The sequence below is a fragment of the Xenopus laevis genome, chromosome 4L (genome assembly GCF_017654675.1).
Source record: "Xenopus laevis strain J_2021 chromosome 4L, Xenopus_laevis_v10.1, whole genome shotgun sequence".
Classification (NCBI taxonomy): Eukaryota; Metazoa; Chordata; class Amphibia; order Anura; family Pipidae; genus Xenopus; species Xenopus laevis.
The window spans coordinates 88,884,880-88,908,919 of NC_054377.1; the positions used below are offsets into that span (position 1 = coordinate 88,884,880).

The window sequence follows — 24,040 nt, forward strand, 5'->3', positions numbered from 1 at the left end:
CCAAACAGAGCCTCAATGTAGGTTGACAATCCACATACGGCCTACCAAATGGCCAATCACAACACTTATTTGGCACCCAAAGAACATTTTTCATGCCAATGTTGCTCCCCAAACCCTTTTACTTTTGAATGTTGCTCATGGGTTCAAAAGGTTGGGGATCCCTGAATTAGAGGATATACCATGAATAATGACTCTCTACATTATCTTTTAGCTACTTCTTTATCAATACAAAGATTACAAAGGACCTTAGCTCAGTAAAAGCTATGGAAAATGTAGTTAGATCACAGCTGCTGCAGCCCAGCCCCACTGTCCAACCTCATACCTGCTAAATCATTAAATGCAAGTACATTTGTTTGACATGGCCTATCCTCTATAACGCCATGCTTATTATTACCTATAATGCAAGAATTTTCAAAATGATCTCTTCACAAACCTTCAAATAGTTTGCCCAAGACAGATGTCAAATTTACAGGTCTATAATTACCAGATTGAGTTGGTATCAATTTTTAAATACGGGAACTGCATCAGCTTTTCTCCCATCACTTGATACCATGTCAGATAAAAAAAAGGTCTATGAAAATCAGAAATAATGGCCTAAACTACCACGTTAGACTATTCCAATGTGTATGGCATTGAACCCTGGGGCCTTTTTAATTTTTGCTTGATTTAAACATTTAACTACTAAATCTTGTGTCAACCACTATCATATTTGAGCTACACCTTCTGTACATCTAAAAAAAAGTCCTGTAACTCTGGCCCCTCTATTGTATATAAAGAGGCAAATAAATCATAAAACACAGAATCAGCAACAATTAGGCAATATTGGGTTTTGGGAACTGAGTGATTTCCTGGCAGGCCCGAACTGGCAATCTGTGGGTTCTGGCAAATGCCAGAGGGGCTGCTGTAATGTTGTGTGCCATAGACAGTCATTATTTAGTGGGCTGGTGGGGGACTTTTTGGGCCTCTGTGTGAGCTGTTTGAGCCTCTGTGTACCTGAAATGCCAGGGCCACTTTTGATTCCCAGTCTAGACCTGTTTGTATGAGAGTATTCTGTATGTGATTATTATGCTAACTGAATGACACTTAACAAACAGCGACACACTGCATCACAAATGCACTATTTTGTCCTCACAATTCCAGAGCCTTGATCTCAAGGTGGTGATGCACAAGCTACAATTACATCTACTAAGTCAAAACAAGTGCAATTGTGTGAGCTTTCCTCAATATGGCAGTAGCTCCAGCTTTCCCGCAGTGCATTATGGCAATAGGAGTACCAGATTTGTGCCCAAAGAATTACATGCTAATGCTGTTTTAACTCCACATGCCAGAAGTGATACCATCCCCACTATGAAATTTTAGCTGCAACTTGCACCTAATTCGCTAACACTCATGCATTCACTTTTTGTTTTGATACATTGGCCACAATTGATGCCGCAATGTTGCTGGAATTGTGTAAAACACTGTCCAGTGTATAAACAAAACATGGCAAATTGCACCCAAAATTGCATTTTTGCACACTGCACCTGTACTTAGAGCTTTTATGGGGGAAACTTCTGTGTGTATGTGGGCACGGGAATTCAGTTGGTCTTGTTTCTGATAGAACTTGTTGTCCAAGTAGCCTTCCCTGTAAACTATAGCTCCCCATAGACGCGACGATTCTTCTTGCCGAACGACCGATTTTAGGGAAGCCCGACCAATCCTTTGAAATGATCGTGTGGTTAGTGGTATTCGAACGATCGTACATCTTACGACATCTGTGAGGAAATTGATCGGCCAGGTCAAAAAATCTTTGTCGGTCCCAGTGCAATCTATCTATGTTTGCAGGGCCAAGCAGGCAGCTCCCCTTTGTTTTCCTGGTAAATTGGTCTTTTTAGTTTAAATTAGTACGATCGTTCTGAGAAGATCGTGGTCTCACGATCAGGATCTGATCTTTTAAAAATCTCAACATCTATGGCCAGCTTTAGACTATAGTATTGTAATGACGAAGGGAGGTTGTACCCCCCCGAAACTTTGATATTGGTGGTGAATATAAATAAAAGAAAGGGGGTTTCCCCACTGCAGAAAAACTGGTGTGTGCGGATCCATAATTGTGGAATTGCTGCAGCTTTAGACTATAACAGAATGTTAATGCTGCAATTAGTGGCAATTGTATACTGGCCTAGTAGTGGAGCCTCTCTATGTATTCCATTAAAAACCATCGGTTTGGCAAGAGCTATTGCGTGTGACAAACTATTTTAAAATCTTTTATAAACAAGACTCTTTGATGATTCACCACAGTTGCACCGCTTTTTATTTTCTGCCCCTCCTCTTGCAGATTTCCATGTCCAGACTTTGCCCTGTGCACATGCAAGGCTTTCCTACAGTAGATAAAACTAGGCTTGCCACCTTTTCCTGAGACCTGGCAGGGGCCGTGGCGCGGAGGGGGCGGGGCCGTGGCGCGGCAGGGGTGGGTCCTGACGTCGGGGGCGGGACTATCCTGCCCGGTTGTTTTGACCCGGATAGCCATAAAATACCGGGCTGTCCGGGTCAGAACTATACAGGCATATATAAGTTTGAGGCTAAAGCGTTGTTAAACTGTGACAAAGTCGGATCACACATCATGGCATCTAATGTGCTGTTTGGCCTGTTTCCTACTCAGCTGTACTCCTGGGCGGCCTCTCTGTGCCTCCTGCTAGTACTGTACAAAGCCACTCAACTTTATCTCAGACGGAGGTTTCTGCTTACAGCATTCAGCTCTTTCCCTGGTCCTAAACGCCACTGGCTGTATGGAAACGCACACGAGGTAGGTTTTATTCATTGTTCTTAGTACTTAGTGTGAATTCCAATAAATGAGTTGATGGTATGACATGGGAGGATCACAAGACCTTGATGTGATACCATCATTATTGTACTACGAGCCCTAATTGAATAGAATTGATTAATATGCTGAGACAATGACATGAGAGAACTCCCATTTGTCACTATACAACTGTGGATATATCTTTGCATATTCTTCACATTACAGCTGGTGGATCAGGCAGTAAGTGAGTGACAGATCACCTTGTGCTTCCCTATCTAAAATACATGGATGTTTTTTTTAATGTTTTTTAAAAGGCATGGCAAACGCAGAAAAACAAATATCTTGTATTTGTATGTATTTTTTTTAAATAAGTGTGTATTTGTCAGTTCCAAATATCAACCCTCCATTTTATGGGTTTCTGAATGTGCAAGAAGCACAAGAAAATGCAGCATGTTGTGTCTAAAACCCACTGACCAAACACGAATGGAGTAAAATGTGACTCTGAGTACAACTGGCAGAATACAGTGGAATCCATAGCTCCCAACATTTTGGAAATAAAAAGAGGGACAACCTTATTTTGACCACGCCCGTTTTTTGGCCACACCCCCTAAATGACCATGTTCATTTTACAAAATTTGGCAGGTTATGAAAGTTTGAACATATTTCTGTGTTTTTTTTTTTCAGTTATTACAGTTTTGTTCATGAAGCTGAATTGCCCTTTAAGCTGTGAGTTTAACTTTTCCCAAGGGACCTCCTTATTGAAATTGTTACAATTACTTATTTGCTTATTTCAAAATTGTTATAAAGTATCTAATTTGCACCTGTTAGCTGTTGTGTGCTCTCTGCCAAAATCCAAACGTTGTTTCCTATTCTGGCTGTTCACTGCAGAGGAGGTCTGGACTTTCCAGTACAAACGCGGGACTGCAGGTTGAGCTGTCGAAAATGGCACTGTCCTGCTAAAAATTGGACAGTTGGGAGGTATGGGAATCATTTAGTTGTGCGCTCAAATCTGCGTGTCAAAAGCATAAAAATACAATGCGTAAGAATCCTACACATAATGAGTTTTCAGTGCACAGGCCCGGATTTGTGGAGAGCCCACCAAGGCATGGGCCTAGGGTGGCAGAAATGTAGGGGGCGGCATGCTGCCCGACCACACCCACTTTGGTTCAGAAACACTGGAAACACTGTTTTTTAAATTTCCCATGCGCCAATCCCCTTTGATTCCGGTCCCGATAATGAAAATTTGAGCGAATAAATGGGAGGGGACGGGGGCGATGAACGTTAGTGGGTCCAGGGTCGCCCGTTATGTAAATCCGGCCCTGGCAGTGCACAACACGTTCACTCTAGCACACATACACCCCTCTCATCTGCACACTATCTTTAATACATACACAGTTTCTTGCATATATATATAAAAAAAACAATGTTTCCCAGGTGCAGTTGCCCATATTGTTTGCATTTAAAGGAGAAGGAAAGCCCCAGGGCGCAAAACCCCTCCCCCCCTCCCGTGTATTGCCCCCCTCCCTCCTCCCCCCTGGCCTACCCCTCCCGCTGGGCAAATGCCCCTAACTTGTTACTCACCCCTCTGCGCAGGTCCTGTCCACGGAGTTCACAGTCGCCATCTTCTCCCACGCGCGTCTTCTTCCTGCTCTGACCGGCGTCTTCTGGCGCATGCGCAGTAGGAACAGGTACCGGTACAGCTCTATTGCGCATGCGCCGAATGTCACGAAGTTTTCCGATTTCACTTCGTGACATTCGGCGCATGCGCAATAGAGCTGTACCGGTACCTGTTCCTACTGCGCATGCGCCAGAAGACGCCGGTCAGAGCAGGAAGAAGACGCGCGTGGGAGAAGATGGCGACTGTGAACTCCGTGGACAGGACCTGCGCAGAGGGGTGAGTAACAAGTTAGGGGCATTTGCCCAGCGGGAGGGGTAGGCCAGGGGGGGAGGAGGGAGGGGGGGCAATACACGGGAGGGGGGGAGGGGTTTTGCGCCCTGGGGCTTTCCTTCTCCTTTAAACAGGTAATTGGTGGGTGCTACTGGCTGACTGATTGCTATAGGTGATTCGACCTGTAGCAGACTTTGCAACCAGTGGTTCTCAAGAGGAAATACAAATATGAACTCCTGCACATACCTTTCAAACACAAAGACCTTCACCAGATCAATATATCACTTTTCAGTATTTGGCATTGCAGTCTTTGAAACCAAACTCAGAGTAGAGCATGACATAATGGGTCCTGAGATTTTCTCTTTAATTTAAAGGTGCAATCCTGCCCATAAGCCCAAAAAAGCAGGCAATACATGCCCACATTTGGTCATGTGGTTTGGCCAAGTACAACCTCTAAAGCTTGTGGTGCCATTGTACTGAGGGTGGTGGTTAAATACTCCATAGCACCAGTGTCGGACTGGCCCACTGGGATACCAGGAAAACTCCCGGTGGGTCCAGGTGTCAGTGGGCCCTCTTGCTTCTAACCATTTGGCCTATTTCATGGTCCTTTCCTATTTCTTTAAGGGGCTTAATATTGGAAGAATAGAGTATAGTAAATAAATATAAAAGACTAGAAGAATAAAGAGGTTGAGTGATGAGAGCAGGGATAATAGTTTGGAAAGTGGGCCCTTAGTCTAAGGTTTTCTGGTTACCTTGAAAACATATAGATATAGTCCACCACAGTTAAAGGGGTTACAAACTAAATAAATACATTCTGCAACATACATTCATTATTTCCAGTGGTATAAAGGTATTTGTAAACAAAATTATTAAAGGGGTTACAAACTAAATAAATACATTCTGCAACATACATTCATTATTTCCAGTGGTATAAAGGTATTTGTAAACAAAATGATTAAAAGCCGTAACTGCTTGTCCATTGCTATCATCTGCATTGGTGATTCAAACTATGTAACAATGCCAGCCAAAAACAGACCTGTGAAGAAGCATGCAAGGCATTACAAGAAATGGGGAGAGAGCCGACCTCTTTTCCAAACAGGGCTTAAATTCTGGAGAGGCTGGGGAAAAAGGAATCGTTCTCGCATGAATATCATGGAGTATAAAACCCCTTTATATGTAAACAGGGAGAAGTCACGTGGTATAGCCAGCAGTGAGGAGAGCCAATAGTGCACAAACTGTTCCATTTTGCTTTGGATCCTGTTATTGCTCACTCTAGCGGTGCAAGTCATACTGAGGGTAGTTGTCAAAATAGCCAAAGGCTCAGATTAGGAGATGAAAGTTTTAGTACCCCTGGGTGAAACACTTCACCTTAGGGACTTGAACTCATAGATTGTGACATCACAAAACAAGCACCTCCAGGTAACAGGTAGAAAAGGAGGCTTATATGAAATTGCTTCTTTACCTCTGTTGCTAACATGAAGGGCACAGTTCACTGCAACCCTCCCCACTGGGTCTGAACTAGGGGTAGGTAGAAGAGGCATGTCCCTAGGCCCCCCTACTTCAGGCCCTCATCCCTTGGCCACCAGCTGATATCTCGGCCACCTCCTCTTCTCCTTATCCTTCAGCAAGTGTCAGTGCACATGCATGTTCTTCATGAGCACAGTGTGTTGAGAGCGAGCTAGCAAGCCAGGTAGACTATTATACTTGGCCCGACACTGATCTGGAGGAAGAGTGATGCAACTGAACTACAATCTAAATGCTGTATTAGACAAAATAAAAGGTGTTACTGGTTCATAACCATGACCATAATGTTTATTGAATACACATGAGGTATTTGCAACACACCATAAGGTCAACAGGTAGTGTGTAGGTGTGGTAAGTGTTAGCCTCAGTGTACTGGATATACAGTGGTGCTCCAAGGTAATACACTGTGCTCCATTCCATTAAATAAACTACGGGCAGGAAATGATCACATTATCGCCAGGTTAATAAAGAACACTTCCATGCCGAAGGGTTTAAGTCACAGAACTGGGCAGTAGGGAAAGCCAATCCCTTGGGTCCCCTGTGTTGTAAAGAACAACTGACACCCAAGTAATTTGAAGGTCTGTGAAGTGTGTGTGTAGTCCCAGGAAGCTGTGTTTGGCCTGTGTAACATTCACCTACAGTGGTATGTTTTGTATTTGTACTTTTTTCCCAAGAGGAAACATTGTGCAGTCTGCTTCCTGCAGCTCTTACTAATCTGGTAATGACTTTCTAATAATGTAATTTATAGTGAGTAACAACAGCACTTGGTACAGTGACTTGCAAACCTGCTCTGATGGCTCTCTGCCAGTGTATCATCATTGGGTATACACAAGGCTACACAGGTTGATCTGTTTAAATCTGGTTACTCATCCCCTCTAGGTTACTGTAAAATACTGTACATGTATACACGAATCAAGCAATTTTGAGGGATTAAGGACAGGTGTGTGAATCATGCCAAATACCTGCCCATTATCACACTTAGGTGTATGTTGCAAAGGTAGGAATCCCCTCCTGTAATCACTCATTAAAAATGCTTACTTATATGTGTTTGCTAGTTCACAAGGAGGAGTAAACCATTACTACACAGCAGGATCCATGGCCAAGATTGTATTTGTTTAGGTGTCAACCATCTCTTGCAGTGACTTGTTCCACATTTGCTCCTTGTTCCACATCTCCACCCATGCAAATATCATTCCACTTGACTGTATCATGATATGTGAAGGAAAATACATATAATGAGTATGAGAATCTTCATATGTAAAAGAAAAGCAACATTTTCTTCGCTAGGCTTGGATTCGCAATAAAGTTTAAAAAATGTCCATTGACTGGTTGGATTTTGTGCAGAAAAAAACACTGCAAAAAAATCAGCCATTGGCTGCAATGCATTTTGCTTGAGAAAAAAAACATATAAAAACACCTTTTGACGTTTTATACATTTTTTGTGCTTTCAGAAATTTTTCAGACAGATTCGCTCATAACTAGCGGTGTGGTGTCTGAAAATTACTATAACAATAAATATCATCAGCCCCTTTATTTAGTAGTGAAACATGAATGTTTACACCATTTATGGAATGAACAAGTTTTCCAAACATTTTTTTTTACATTTAGCAATACCTAAACTAACATGATGTTACTCAGAAGCTTGAGGGTACCAAAAATTATATTAATTTGTTTTTTCATGCCGTGCATTTCATCATGGCAATGCAGATATTCTGTCTGTCCATGTAATGAACTGTTGATGTATAATTAATAATGCTAGGATTTAGGCATACATGCTATCAATTAACTAAAACGAAAAGCCTTGGAGTTTCTAATGGATAACCCACCAACTGCAACACTTTAATATACACCCACAGTGTTGAATTTGATGCTACGGGCCAACTGAAAAACTGACATTCAAGTCAAAAGTTATATAGGAAGGGAATGTTGGAAATTAGGAAAGGCTGATGGGAATTGCTTTTTCTGGGGCTCTCTGCGAACTGGGTATTCGTACAGTACTTTCCACTTATGCTTTTACAGCAGCTATGTGTAAACTTCAAATCCTAAATTACATATTTTTTTGCATTTGAACCAGAAAAGTTTAAAGATGTCTACATGGTGTACTCTATATTCATAGAATTAAACAGGATCATGTTAGAATTATTTGGCAGATGCAAATGGCAGACAAAATGTAACTAAAGTTTTGCTATTATTCACTTGCACTGATTTTTGCCTATACACCCTTATCTGTATTATAAATACATGGTAAGAATATAAAGTATTATAACATTTAGCTATTATTACATCTCCAAAATAGTTGTAACATTTAATAAGAACATTTATATTTCTTTTAATTCTGTATCCTATCTAGTTTAAAGCAGATGGGAAAGAGTTGGATATTATTGACGGTTATGCCAAAAAATATCCATATGCCTACCCTCTGTGGCTGGGAAATTTCTATGCTTCGCTGATTGTCTGCCACCCAGACTATGCAAAAGCCATTTTATCCCGTCAAGGTAAGAGAATACAGTTAACAGTTATTCTTACACATCTGCAATATTCTTTAAATAATTTTCACTTACAGGATTATGATCAAACCTGATATTACTGTTATATTACAACTGCTAGGGTTGCAGACTGGATGCTTTTGGTAGCCGCTGCCACATTGATATTAAATATGAGAATTTAGGTCTGGGCTGCCCTCAACACATGCTCAGATCCCCTGTTGCAATATATGTGCCACTGGAACAAATTACCACCATCTCACAGCTCTGCCATTGCATTTAGCAGCAAGTATCCAGTAATGGGCTGGGATTTGTTTGTTTTGATGTGAGCTTTTATTTTAACCATGTAGCCACCCTAAAAGCCGATACCCTAGTGCAACATTCTGTGGGCTTTAACAACAAAGGGCTGTAGCTAGTATTTCTATTAAGGGTGCTCCCTCTCTAGAATTACCCTCCACTTGGCTCTATGCATTTACCTGCTGCAGGGATAATTTAATACACGTGTAAAGGGATAATTTCTCAGAGCCCACCAGGGCAGGGGGCCCACCATCAGATCTTTTATTTGTTATAACATTTAAGTAACACATTATTATTATTAGCACGTATTTATAATATATATTCTGCAGAGTTGTACAATAAATGGGAGTATACATGAAACATACAGATTTACATACATAAACAACCAATAACCAATACAAGAGGTAGAGCGTCCTGCCCAAAAGATATTAGGCTACTACCTCATGGGTTTCTTTGCCCCTCCGCTCTGATCCACTCTCTGGTGTGTCTGCACCCAGACAAACTACACCGGCCTGGCCAAGACACAGAGTGGATTTCAACACAAAAAGTATACTCGTGCAAGGGCATAACTGAAGAGGAAGCAGGGGAGCCCAGTAAATCTGTAAGTAATGAGCAATTTCAAAATATCTTAGTAGAATAGGCCAATTTACCAATGCTTTGGGGCCCTAAATTGAATTTGCTGTGGGGCTGTGCGGTGCCTCCACATAATGGTATTCACTGTGGGCCTGTTCTGTTCTGATTGATGGCCCCACAGTGTAATGCATCATTGGACTGTACCATTTTCTGGTTTGATTAGATTTTATGCCACTGGTATAGGACTTGTAAGAATAAGAGGAGAGTATGCTACTGTGAAAAGCTACCTACTTGGGGAGGAGGTCTGCGTATGGGGCACTTGGGACTGCAATTCTTTCTTTACCATTGTACCATAGTTTGTTTGGTCAAAATATAATTTTAAGGGTTCACGCAGTATCGCAGTGTTCTGGAAATGGGCATTTTGCATACCAAATCTGGTTGCTTTAGCTTGTATAAGTGAAACATAACACTGATTTACAAGAGACTAAATGTCTGCTTGAACCAATACAAATGATTTATATCACAGTGTTGGCATCATAGATTTCCTCTGTGGTGAATGCAATATTGATAGTCACACATACAGTAACTAGAGAATTTCCTGCTGATTAGTACAGTATGACAAGGCATGTTTACCTTAGCCCCGGTTATGTAATCCATTCTGTGTGGAGTTACAAAGGTTAGTGGAGTTTATAATGTAAATCCATTGCCTGTGGTGCTACACAGGTTAGTTGAGTTTATAATGTAAGTCATTCTCTCTTGCTGCTATACAAGTTATTTGAGTTTGTGATTCGTTTTGGCTTAGTCTAACCAATAACTAACAGCTATTCTTTTATAATACACAAAAGCCATGAATATCTTGTAAATAATAGCCTTATAAACGGTGAGTTCTGATGTCATTTCTGTTACATGACTCACTGAAACTTGTGTATTATAATAAATAAAGAACCCCCTGTTGCAAAATATAAGGATATTAGAAGTTACCTCGGAGTTCCATGACTTGTATAAAAACATGGTCATTAAACTCTTCGGTAACTTCTTATATGCTTGTAATTTACAAGAGGGGCACTTTATTCACTATATATTGAACTCTTATGTTTCATAAGCATTGAATGGATGTTCGGAATTTGGTAAAAGACAAGTCATACAATATAGTTTTTTTTTTATCTTTTGAAAAAAAAATCTGCACAAAAAAAGTAAACAATGGCATAAAACGTGACCTCTTTAAAAAGCTCACTCACGGTTTCTGACACACTCAACCCCCAAAATATAATATAAATGTTCTCTTTATTTCTTATTTATTGACTTTTTTTTTTTTTTTGCAGACCCAAAGGATGATTTTGGCTATTACTTTTTAATTCCATGGATTGGTATGTAAAATATTTTGGATGTAACATGTGTTTAGGATTGGCATCTGTCCGGTTTTGAAACGGACAGTCAGGTTTTTACACGTGCAGTCCAGTTCAAAAATACAAACCTATTTGCCAAGCCTATTCCCTGGTACCTGGGCATTTTTGGCCAATCACGGACTGCCACGTCATAGGTCCACGCCTCTGATGTGACGGTTACCGCCCCCTGCCCAAATTTCAATTGTAGAAAAGGTGGCAACCCTAGTTTAGTTAATATACAGGTATGGGACCTATTATCCAGAATACTCTGTGTTATATCTGCATTATACAGTGTGTACTTAATGCAAACATTACAGATCCAGCCTGCATTGGAGATCCAGTTTTATTCATTGTACAGTTCTCATTCCTTTCATTGCTTTCACTCTCATACAGTTCCTCTCACTTCCTGTTCCTGCCCGCTTACCCTGCCTGTCTCTCTACCTTAAAGGTACACTGTAAATTAAACATGCAGATACTACACTCAGGATTTGCAGATATGGGATCTTCTGTAATTAGGAACTTCATACCATAAATCTGCTAAAAATCATAAAAAAAATAGGATTATTTTCCAAGCAAAAATGATTAATTATAATACTTAGTTGGGATCAATTCCAAGGTACTGTTTTGTTACTACAGAGAAAATATATTTTAAAATTTTCATTTATTAAAGACTACCTTCCCGTAATTTACAGCATTCTGGATAACGGGCTTCCAGGTAATGGATCCTATACCTAATCTAAAACGTAATCAAAAATACAACAGAATGGGGAATTATCAAAATATTGATGTGTTTAAAAGGTCGCTGTAATGGCAAGTTTTTTTGTTTTTTTTGCATTTGTCCATTCAGCATGTGCAAAGCTCTCATTTCCTCCATATTTTGTAGGCAAGGGATTGCTGGTCTTATCTGGACAAAAGTGGTTCCAACATCGCCGGCTATTGACTCCAGCATTCCATTATAATATTCTGAAGCCCTATGTGAAACTAATGGCAGACTGCAGCAAAGTCATGCTGGTAAGATGTTCTAAATATAAATGATATAAACATGGTATGTTTAAGATATACATACATACATACTGTATATATATATATAAAATATTTTCATTCTGAAAATATATATATATATATATATATATATATATATATATATATATATATATATATATATAAAATCTTGTGAGTAAACTGATAGTCCAAAGCATGCAGCTTCTAGAGACCTCAGTACAAAATAGTGCTTTCTAATCTTCAACGTTTACACCGTTTCTTGTTGGAATAACTGTTCATTTTAAGAACAAGATAGAGGAATAACCTTTCTCTCTCTCTCCCTCACTCTCCTACACATCTAAATTAGCATTGCGGATCTAAGCCTGTGGAGAAACACAGGCAGAGAATCAGCTCTTCCTCTGCTGCCACCCAAATACATTGCCTAGTCTTGGGTGCAGGCAGACATGGTGGATTTCTGTGCGAAATGCAAAATCTTGCATTTTGTGCCAAAACCCACCATGGCTGTCTGCAGCCGAGCCAAGGCAATGTATTCGGGTGCAGGCACTTGGAGCAGCAGAGCAGATTCTCGGCCAGTGGAGATCCACAGCATCTGGCTCTAGCCTAAGAGGCAAGGAAGAAGGATACTGTAGTTTCTTTCATGCAAACAACTTAGATGTAGTGATGAGCTTCACCAAAAATGTGAGAAACTACAGAAAAATTTGCACAACCTATTTTTTTGATGCAAATCTTACTCTCATTTTTTTATTGCTTTTTATTGCTCAACATAACTGTGGGAAACTAAGTCTATGGACGTTTATTTTGTTGAACCTATTTTCTGCTTTGTGGCTACCAATAAAAGATTTTTTTCCTTACTTTCAAGTCTTGTTGTTGAATGTTGACTGAATGACTGTGTTAAGTGAATTTGCCATGCTTTGTGTAACAATTTGCTGAATTACATTGAAATGGGTAGGCCAAATTGCATTAATTATTCACTCAGTATACTGCTACACACATGCCCTACATTGTTCTTCCTATCCACTAGGCTACAACTGCTTTTTCAATAGAAAAAAAAGGCTCCTATGTTAACAACTTAAAAACATGTCTGTGATGTTTGACTTTACCTCTGGTTGACTGGTAATGGTAACTATTACTACGTTGCTGTTTAAGCAAAAAGTACCATCTATAGTATATATCACTAATAGCTTACAAACACAGGAACAACAAATTCAATAATAAATATGACCAGCCACCATTCCAACTGATATCTGGGTGCTTTTAATCCCACATTAAAATTAATAAACCATATATATATATATATATATATATATATATATATATATATATATATATATATATATATATATATATATATATATATATATATATATGAATGAAACGTATACCTATGTGTATGAAATACTATGTAATGTTATGTTACATAACTGACATTGAGAATAGTCATGGTTCTGTTAAGAATCCAAACAACTTCAAGTACCATTTGAGTAGTTAAATGAAAACTCAAAACATAGCAAGCTAGCAACAAGATTTTCTTAAAAACTTATTTTACTTAAAAAAGAAAAGGAAGCACAATAGTGCATATGATATAAACAATTAATTTAATGGTAAATTAATTAAATGGTAATTTGGACCCAATAAACCAGACTGCTGAAGTGCAAACTAGAGAGCTGCTGAATAAAAAGCTAAAACAAATTCAAAAATCACAAATAATAAACATGAAAACCAATTGCAACTCCTTTACTCCTTTACGAGAGTTCTTAATTGCTGATTTCCTTGTCCTCTTCAATTATATGTCAGTCACCTGTTCCTGATATTAAAGTATGTACCAAAACACACCTTTTCTTAAAAAGAGCAAAATAAATAGTATTTGTGGTGGTGAAGGCATTTTGATTAATATTTGTATATATAGTGTAATGAAGATGAAAGATTAATGTAATTCTGTTAAAAAAATTCTACCTTCGACTTCATCCCGGATCTCCTGGACCTGCTGTATTATCTGCAGGTCCAAATGGATATTAAAGTTGCTCCTCAAGCACCTTTATAAGTACAGCATTATTTGCAGCTTTTGCTCCTGATGAATACCTATTGGGATGTCATCATATCCTGCCTGGAGCAGAAAGCGAGAATAAAAAAACGCATTGAGGCTACAAGGCCAGCCTTGCTTTTAAGTAGCAGAAAAGTACAGAAGCAGAAAATGATGGGCATTGGCTATTTATACCGGTGTCACACCTATTTTGACACCTGCATCATGTGACATGTCACACCATGTCAAATTTTTATGTCATACAAATTATTATGCATTATTTTTTGACACCCGAAGTGAAACTAACTGCGTGCCACATTTTTGGAGTGGGTTTGCAAAACTTTTCGCTCACGGCAAAACCTGGAAGTTCGCAGTGAAACTGACCTTGGCACTAAGGGGCAGATTTCCTAATAACTAATAACTTGTGTACAGTATCCTACTCTTCTATTAAAGCATAGCAGTCAATATTGGTGTACTATCTGAAAGCAAACATCTGATTGATTACTATGGGTTACGAAATTTAGAGCTGCTGTATTACTATGTTGCCACCATGTGTGTTTTTTTCATCTTGATCTCTTGTTGCAGGACAAATGGGATAACTTGATCGGAGAAGAAAAGCCAGTGGAACTTTTCCACCATGTTAGCCTGATGACTCTGGACAGCATCATGAAGTGTGCCTTCAGCTACCATAGCAACTGCCAGCACAACAGGTGAACAGCTAGAAATGGTCATACCTTCCAGTAGATGGGACAGTCCTGAATCACTGACCCAAAGAGGTGTAGCTATTACCTCAGTGTGGGAGGGGTTATGTCAGATTGGTCATGTGTAAACAGATTTTCATTGTTGGGAATAATGAGCTACTTCTACACTCTGGACATGGTACATATAGCTGTAGCCAGGAAAGTTCATTATGAGCACTACATGACCAGTGAGCTTAGAGAGTACTACAACCACTTCCATCTGAGTACTGAAGCCACTTCCATCCCAAGGGGCCGCCGCCAACCCCCCCTCCCCTAAGCACACATAAATTAAAACTTCCTTCAGCGCATTGGGGGAGGGAGATCAGCAGCCTGAGACAGCACCGGCTGGGTTCGGGTCTGGGTGACAGGGTTTTTTCCCGATGTGCCGCCGGCCCAGTACGTCGCTGCGCCTGATTTATAAATTTGCTCCCTGTATTACTGAAAAGATGTTTCACCAAAATATTCACCTACAATTGTATAATTAGTCTTAAAGGGATGCTATCATGATTTTTATGGTATAGTTTCTGTTACTAACTTACACTGTGTACATTGCAAGTAATTCATTCTGACAAATACAAGAGTCCTCTGCACTCAACCCATTATCAATATATTTAAGACAGAGACATTTTGTGCATACTGCTACTGAAAAATGCCTTACCCTTTAAACAAACCAGGGATTGTTTGCAGGCCCGGATTTGCGGCAAGGCCGCATAGGCCCAGGCCTAGGGCGGCAAAAAATAGGGGCGGCATGCCGCCCAGCCGCATTATGGGGACGTTCGCGTCCCCATTCAACTACACCAGCTGCGCCGGCGGTTTTTCGCCGGCACACTGGGAAGGCGGGCGCTAGGACCGCGCAGCCGCCTGGTCGGACCGCGCGGCCTAGGGGCGGCCGGGGAAGAAATACGGCCCTGATTGTTTGTCCATATATTGCAATATATTTAAGCTGACCAACTACGTCAAAGTCATCCCATATCTGAAGTAATTCATTCTACCATTTAAAATGTTATTCTTGAACCAATAAATGTATTTTTTTAGTTGAAATTTCGGTGTGTAGGCAGCCATTTCAGCCCATTGTGCCTGGTCTTGTGCTTTTAGAAAGAGCCAGCACTTCACAATGAAACTGCTTTCAGATAAGCTATTTTTTCTCCTTCACAGTGTAATTGAAGGAGTTGCAGTCAGACTTTGGTGTTTTGCTATTGACTGATGTTCTCATATGTACCAGAGGTGGGGCATGGGAGCATTTTTAGCAATGCAGGTTTCAGGGAGCTGTAATCTGGTTACCTTCCCATTGTTCTTTTGTTAGGCTGCCAAGGTATAAGGGAGGAGGGTGACATCACTCCAACTTGAAGTGCAGCAGCAAAAAGTGACTGAATTATATCAGATCACAGGTCACATTACTGAGGGCACCTGGGAAACTAACAACATGTCTTGCCCCATGTCAAGTTTTTTTCTCTTTAAAAAAAAAAGATTTCAATGCAGGAGTCTGCCGGTAGAGCACTATTAACGAATGCATTTTGTAAAAAACATGTTTTCCCATGACAGAATCCCTTTAAGACATATGTGCAAGCCACTCTGAAGAAATAGGTTAAAATGATAAAAATACAAAATACAGGTATGGGACCTGGTATCCAGAATGCCTGGGACCTGCTGTTTTCCCAATTCGGGTCCTTGCCGTAATTTGGATATCCATCCCTTAAGGCTACTAATAACTAATTTAAACATTGATTTAACTCAATAAGCTTTTTTTGCCTCCAATATGGATAAATTATATGTTAATTTAGATTAAGTACAATGTACTGTTCTACTATTACAGAGAAAAAGGAAATAATTTTTACAATTTTTAATTATTTGTTTAAAATCCAGTCCTGGGAGATGTCTTTCCCATAATCCAGAACATTACAGATAATGGGATTATGGATAATAGATCCCATACCTGTACAAGTAAATTAACATAAAAAACTAGCATTTAACAATATGATACACTTAAACAGTAGATTGTACAGTAGAAGAATTCTCCTCTGCACTTTTTGCCATTTACACATACCTGCTTTCCTCTGTCGGCCCACAGCAACTTTATAAAACAACCTACGTTATTCTAAATAACTTGTTCACTGCAGTAATTAAAAATGTACTGCCCCTTTCTCTCTCCCGTGACAGTGAAAATGAATACATCAAAGCCGTTTATGAGCTCTCTTACTTGGTGGACCACAGATTCACCTGCCTTCCATATCATAACGACTTTATTTTCTACCTAAGCCCTCATGGATTCCGCTTCCGTAGAGCACTGAAAGTAGCACATGATCACACAGGTACTCTCTTTCTCTCACTTTCTATGGTCAACAGCAAATAGGTTAGTTTTAGGCAGTAAAATGTGATACAAAAATGCCCAAATTGCCCCCTGGTCAATCCTGAATGGGAATGAATGCCTTTGCATGGGTTTTGAACCTAAAAACAGACACAGACAACAGAATTTTAAGGCTACAATTGCATAAAATCTGAGATTTTGTCCAGAAAATGCAGCGTGGACTGTTCATCGTATTATTCATTTCAAGGTCATCTGTCTCTAGCAGGATTTTGGCAGGAAAACAAATTCACATTCTCTTGCTGGGTGACAGGTGAACATGGGACAGAAAACATACATTTCATAATTTCTTGCCAAAGACTGCCTGTCACTAACAGTGATCACATTAAAATGAATAACAATAACAGCAACAATTGTCTGATTCTTTAGCAGGTGAAAATATTTCCCATGTGCCATTGGCTTTATATTCAGAAGCTGATGAGGACTGTTAGAATCCCTGACATAATATTATTTCTGTTTTTACTGTAAGCTTTTAGACAAGGCTTTTGAGCACTATTGAAAAACTATTTGTAATCTATAGTGGTTAAAATGGTTTGCATACGACTTGTGCACATATAACACTGTGTTTCTTTCATGCAATCGTGGTAGGCAAAATCTGCTTGCCAGCCTGCAGCTGCTTACCATCAATATGAATGGGAACCTGGGGCCTACTGCAGGCACTGCCACTGTCAGTAGGGGATCACTGGGAAAGCTAGCATTGCCAATTCTCCCTTAAAGCACCATAAAGGTGCCAATAGCTTATTAAAAGGGTGGTTCACCTTTAAGTTAACTTTCAGTATGTTATAGAATGGCTAATTTAAAGCACTTTTTTCAATTGACCTTCATTTTTTTTATAGTTTAATTATTTGTCCTTTTTTTTTATAAAAAAAAAAAAAAAAAAAAAAATTCTTTCAAATGGGGGTCACTGACCCCATCTAAAAAACAAATGCTCTGTAAGGCTGCACATTTTTTTATTGTTGTTGCTACTTTTGATTACTCATCTTTCTATTCAGGCCCTCTTCTATTCATATTCCAGTCTCTTATTCAAATTAATGCATGGTTGCTATAGTAATTTGGACCCTAGCAACCAGATTGCTGAAACTGCAAACTGGAGAGCTGCTGAATAAAAAGCTAAATAACTCAAAAACCACAAAATTATAAAAAATGAAAACCAATTGCAAATCGTCTCAGAATATCACTCTCTGCATCATACTAAAACTTTGTTTAAAGGTGAACAACCCCTTTAAGACATACATTCTGCCAACAACCCTCTGCTCTGGAGATAATTTTGTATCTCTTATTTACATTACTACCTATCGTGTGTGTTTTTTTAACCAGATAACGTAATTAAGCAGAGAAAAAAGTCCCTGCATGAGCAGAAGGAGCTTGAGAAGCTCCAAGAGAAGAGACACCTGGATTTCCTTGATATCCTTTTGTGTACCAAGGTAATGGATATTCATCTTACATTGCTGTATATATGCTTATAGGCCACTGTCTAAAGGCATAGTGACGCTGTAGTCTTAACACACCTATAAAGTATCCGTACAGATTAGGATTTCACCACAGTACAACTGTTCTGAGAGCAGTTGCTTCTACAGAGCAATAAAAAGGATAGAGAAAACTTCCCTTAGATGCCCACCCCCAAGAATATCATGGACTGATGAACAGGATGCCTGGGCAGCTTCTTATATAGACTTACAGCACTGTTATAGCTAAATTAAGCCTTTTAAGTGCTGCTTTTTTATGTAAAGAACCTAATGACTGTTGATATTGTACACATGATTAATTAGTAGTATGGATATAAAAATTAAGATAAATATTAATAGTGTTACTTTAACCACATTTACAGATAATGTGTTAATTTCTCTTGTTCAGGATGAAAATGGGAATAGTTTATCTGATGAGGACCTCCGTGCAGAGGTGGACACATTTATGTTTGAAGGCCATGACACAACAGCCAGTGGCATCTCCTGGACCTTATACTGCATGGCCAAATACCCAGAGCACCAGCAGAAATGCTGGGAGGAGATCAGAGATGTCCTGGGAGAAAAGCAAACTGTGGACTGGTGAGAAGCTGCAATTATAGGTTTCATAGGCTTAGGTTTTTGATGAACGCTACAAGTAGCAGCATAAAAATGTGATGGGTCACTTCTCATGAATATCAGTGATAAATAGCTATACAACCACAATTATCACACTAAAACATACTAGGTATTGTTATTTGTTTTTTCTGCCATTATTGGAGATATCCATAAAAGTAATTCTTTGGTATAACATTGCATTTGATGGAATATTTAAGAAAATCAAGTTCCGTTTTGAAGATGAATTGCATCTCATAAGGTTATGGCTCCATAAATAGCAAATGAGCCAAAGGCGTTGGGACAGTGAATGATTTGAAATACAAGGTCACATCAAATCTATCTTAAGAGATGTTAATACTAATTCAGAGACAATATGCATCTGTACCGATATATCGCTTTTCAACTTAAGCTTAACGTTAGCAAATATTTGCAATTTCCAAGTTCAAAATTGAAAAAATATTTACCTATTTTGAAATTATCAGAATGTGTCATTTCCAAAAATATATGGGATTCTGGGAAAAATGTTAAGTTAGGGGCATCTAAAGTATGCTCATTTCCAGTGTAGTTTGTTGAAAATTCAGTTTTATGTTCTGGGTTTTTGATCTGTACGAGTTATCTCCATAAAATGGACATTCTAGGCTATCTAAAAAGAAAATGTTCAAAAACATCTGGCATTATTACAAAATGAAGCTGTATGACACTGAAATGGTTAAAACAATTAAGATCATTGGTCAATGAGCAATTTTGTGTTGATAGGGATGATCTAGGAAAGATGCCTTATACCACCTTGTGTATAAAGGAGAGCCTGAGGCTTTATCCACCAGTTCCAGGAATAGCCCGAAAACTTACCCAACCAATTACATTTTGTGATGGACGGAGTCTCCCAAAAGGTTTGCTATTATTTTTGTTTAAGCCGTAAACAAAATCCTGTTATTTAACATCATTTCAAATAACTCACCATCTTTGGTCTTGTTCCAGGCATTCTATCATTAAGCATTCTAACATGTAACCCTTTCTTTTTTGTCAGGTGCTGTGATGTTTCTGAGCCTGTATGCCATTAACAGGTGTCCCAGCATATGGGAAGACCCAGAGGTATTTAGGTTCTATAGAAATGTTTGATTTTTACTAACTGGAAAGCCTTCACATAACTTATAAAATAAGGCATGTTGCGGTTGGTCTGCCTGCTGGGGTTACTAACCCCAGCAACAAGATGGCACTTCAATTTTGACTTCAGAGGCAGGTCAAATAGAGAGGAAAATAATATTAAAAACAAACATAATAAGCCAACTGCAAAATTAATCAACTTAGATTTGAATAAAAATTCAAAGCAAACCTGCCTTTAAAGATAGAAGTATTCAGCTTGGGGAGGTATGATAATAGGGAGTTAGAAGGATAAAAATAACTAAATAACATCTGAAAGACACCTGAAGAAAAAACGAAACTGCTTCTTACCTTGAACTATCCTGCAACTGCTGTAATATTCCATATTGCCTAGTATGTGCATTACAAGTGAACTATCACAACAATTAATAATTAATATCAACTCTAATGTAATTAAGAAACTTTCTAAATATGATAAATCATTCTGTATTTTTTGTGAATTAATCAAGTTACGCGTCAACAATTTGTATCTCTACATACAACTTTGTGTCTGTACGTATTGAAAGGCAGTTAGCTGTAACATGAATGCATACATGATATTTTTGACCTAACTGTTGATCAAAATCGAACTTCCATTCCTGCAGGAAGACAGACAGATTGCTGACAAGGGGATTCCGAAGAGTAACTTGATTACTTTACAAAACAAGTGCAGAATTGTTACTGAGTATATTTCTTGAGATGAGATTGCATTTTCATTTTCATGATTGCAACCTCTACATATCATCTAGTAACCTTTGTACTGTGATCTAACCAGTTAAATATAATACAGTTCTTATTTGAACTATGATGTATTGAGAACAGAGGCCAAAGCTGGAAAATAGGTTGAAATAACATGACTCCAGCTTTTCAATGTTAAAAGAACTATTTTGCAGTTCAACATGAATTTAGTGAATAGGGCTGAACATACATTTTTGGTTATTGTTTAAATTTTGTAAATCTATGGCTTTTACTATTTCTTGAGCTAAACAGGGAAAAACAGGTAAATTGAAGGTACTCCATGTTTTGGTCCTTGAAAGGTAGAGATCAGTAGATTATCAGTGTGCAACCCCCCACCCTTCATTCTTTGTTGGGACTGTTTTGTTATCAGAAGTCAAGTATGCAGGGGCATTATCTGTGCACTGGTAAACTAATTATCTATCATTAAGAAGCACAAGTTAGGATATGGCAGAGGATGTAGGCTGCAGCAGGGCACTCTCTGCACAAGAACAGAGCTGGCTTGCATTCACCTAACATTTCAGTCTGCACACCCCGCTTAATTTTTCTTTCAGCACGAGGCGCAGAACACAAGCAGACTGGGGGAAGAGGTGCTGCCTAAATGACCAATTTTCCTGGTTGTAAATGACCTCATAAACCTTCTGATTGACTATTACATCATATACAAAACTGCTTTAAAAGATTTATCTATTATATAAAACTGCTCCAAAAGTTTGAAGTTCAGTTTACTCATTTACTATAATTTTTCACCATTTTATTTGAAGGTGTTTGACCCAATGAGATTTTCTGCTGAGAATTTGGCTAAGAGAAACTCACATGCCTTTCTTCCCTTCTCCGCTGGATCTAGGTAAGCTACTCTCTTAAAGCTGAACTCACCCTTCCTGTTTCCTGGTTTTTCTATTTTTATTGGTTTGGTGATTCTAGTACTTTTTTTTTAGTACTGTTTCACAAATACAAAATATTAGAACAGACAAAGGCATAACAAGAATGCTCTTCATTTTCTTTCTTTAAGGCCCTACAAGCAGCTGCTTGTCCATTTGAAATGCAAATGCAGAAAATGAAAATGTTCGTATTAGAGGTGTTTGCAAAAATAACTGCATCCAGCAAAGAGCTCAGAACAAGTGTAATGTTTTGCCTCTGTTTTATAAAAGCTGACTACTTCTGAAAATGGGGAACAGTGAATTTACTTAAAGAGAATATATTAGGTCAAATAATTGATGTTAAGGTTATGTAACGGAAAGTTTAGAAAAACCGAAGAGCCTATATGATGAAATTTGTTTTAAAAAAAATTCAAAATGCCCCTGTTATATCACTGTAATGCAGGCAGGCTGTTATCAGTTTACCATCTTTATTTTCATACACACAAAGGCTAGCTTTCCAGTCTGCTCCCATTATTTACAAGGCTGCATCTTTCAAAAGCAATTAACTTCATAAAACTAAACACAGCTTTTGCAAATACATAATAGTCCTCTTCAAAGGAATGTTGACATGATCATGAAAAACTGAAACGGTACTTTATAAAATAAATTTTGTGGATAAAGCATTGAGCTGAAAGTAACTGATATCACAGACCCCCAAACACCTGGCACCTTAGATGGCTAAATGCATTTCTCTTTCCTACTTCCCTAGGAACTGCATTGGCCAGAACTTTGCCATGAATGAGATGAAAGTGACCCTTGCATTAACCTTACAAAGGTTCGAATTATATCCTGACCCTGGAAATGAGCCACTGAAAGCTCCCGAGCTTGTGTTACGGACAACCAATGGAATTCACATAAAGCTGAAGAGAAAAGGAGGTGATTGATGCAAACAGAAGACACCAACCTTATATAATTGATGATGTTATTGTGATGCAAAATATTGGTAAACACAGTGGCTCATTGGTTAGCCTGATGCTTTGCACCCCTGGGTTCCTGAGTTGGAGCCCAACCAGGGCACTATCTTTAAGGAGTTTGTTTCCTTGGCTGAGTGGATTTCCTCTGGGTACTTAAGTTTCCTCCCACACTCTATAAAACACACTAGCAGTCTAATTGCTCCAAATGAAACTGAACATAGTAGAGAACATGAAGGGAGCCACTCGGACTTCAGAACTGTGCTGCTACTTTTTATTATTAAAAAAAACTTGCAGCACAGTTCTGCAGTTCGTGTGGTTCCCTTCATGTTCTCTATATGATGCATACCTTGGTCTTTGCGATGTGACCATTAGGAGGCGTGCCAATCAAGTAACCAATGATAGGAATGTGCTGGAGAAATTCTACAATCTGAACTGACCATAGTGTGTGTATATGGTAAGGACCTTAAGCTCCACGAGGCAGGAACTAATGTGAATAATAAACCATCTCTGTAAAGCACCGCGTAATAACTTGGTGTTATATAAACAAAGGCTAATAATATGAATAAAGTGGTATCAATTCGATTTTTTGTACATGTTAGTATATAAAAGTGCAATAAAGCAGCAAGTCACCCTTACATTATACTGAAATTTGCCACCTATGAAAAGTTGTTAGTCTATCAGCCCATGCACGGGCTGCTCCGACAGGCCTACCCCATGGTTATCTGGGCAAAAATTGGCCAGATGTCTATCAAGCAGGTCTGAAAATCCAGCTATGTTGAGGCGTGCATTGGCTCCCTGTTGCGCTCCTCGACCCGACCCCATTGTGATCCAATCATTTGCCCAAGGCCAAATGATCAGATCAGCCCGAAATATCTCAGCTCAAGGTGGGTATGTTGGAAATGGATCTGAAAAGATCCGGCGAAAGAGTGGAACTTTCAATGTACCTTTGCTCCAAGGTTCCGGGGTACATATTAGTGCCCCTTGAAAGCATAAAAATCCAGTTCAGATAAAGCAAAATGTTTTCTCTGAACATAATGTTTGTGATCATGTGACTTAAATGGCACAGCATATTTTTGCTCAGACATGATGAAATTAATGCAAGGATGGTCTTTACCTTACATTTAAACAGGGAGTCAGCCATTTTCACAGGCTTCACTGTCTTTTACTGAGGATAAACCTCAAGACTGAAGGTTTTAAAGGTGTACTATTGAAAATTAA

The 24,040-nt window shown here is 39.0% G+C and overlaps 1 protein-coding gene across 1 annotated transcript; it reads left to right on the forward strand.

The window, feature by feature from the left end:
- The first annotated feature begins 2,472 nt into the window (after window positions 1–2,472).
- Window positions 2,473–23,538, forward strand: LOC108714294 (cytochrome P450 4B1). The gene is made up of 12 exons (XM_018258388.2): window positions 2,473–2,782; window positions 8,542–8,686; window positions 10,867–10,911; window positions 11,813–11,940; window positions 14,537–14,661; window positions 16,849–17,000; window positions 18,371–18,477; window positions 18,908–19,098; window positions 19,870–20,003; window positions 20,141–20,205; window positions 21,753–21,835; window positions 22,618–23,538. Exons 1-12 carry the CDS (start codon window positions 2,600–2,602, stop codon window positions 22,790–22,792), a joined length of 1,533 nt encoding a protein of 510 aa, XP_018113877.1. The 5' UTR covers window positions 2,473–2,599; the 3' UTR covers window positions 22,793–23,538.
- Window positions 23,539–24,040: the final 502 nt, after the last annotated feature.

Coding starts and splice junctions, on each gene's coding strand:
- LOC108714294 (XM_018258388.2), top strand. CDS start 2,600: ATGGCATCTAATGTGCTGTTTGGCCTGTTTCCTACTCAGCTGTACTCC. Junction 11,941..14,536: donor ACTGCAGCAAAGTCATGCTG/GTAAGATGTTCT, acceptor CTCTTGTTGCAG/GACAAATGGGATAACTTGAT. Junction 19,099..19,869: donor GAAAAGCAAACTGTGGACTG/GTGAGAAGCTGC, acceptor TTGTGTTGATAG/GGATGATCTAGGAAAGATGC.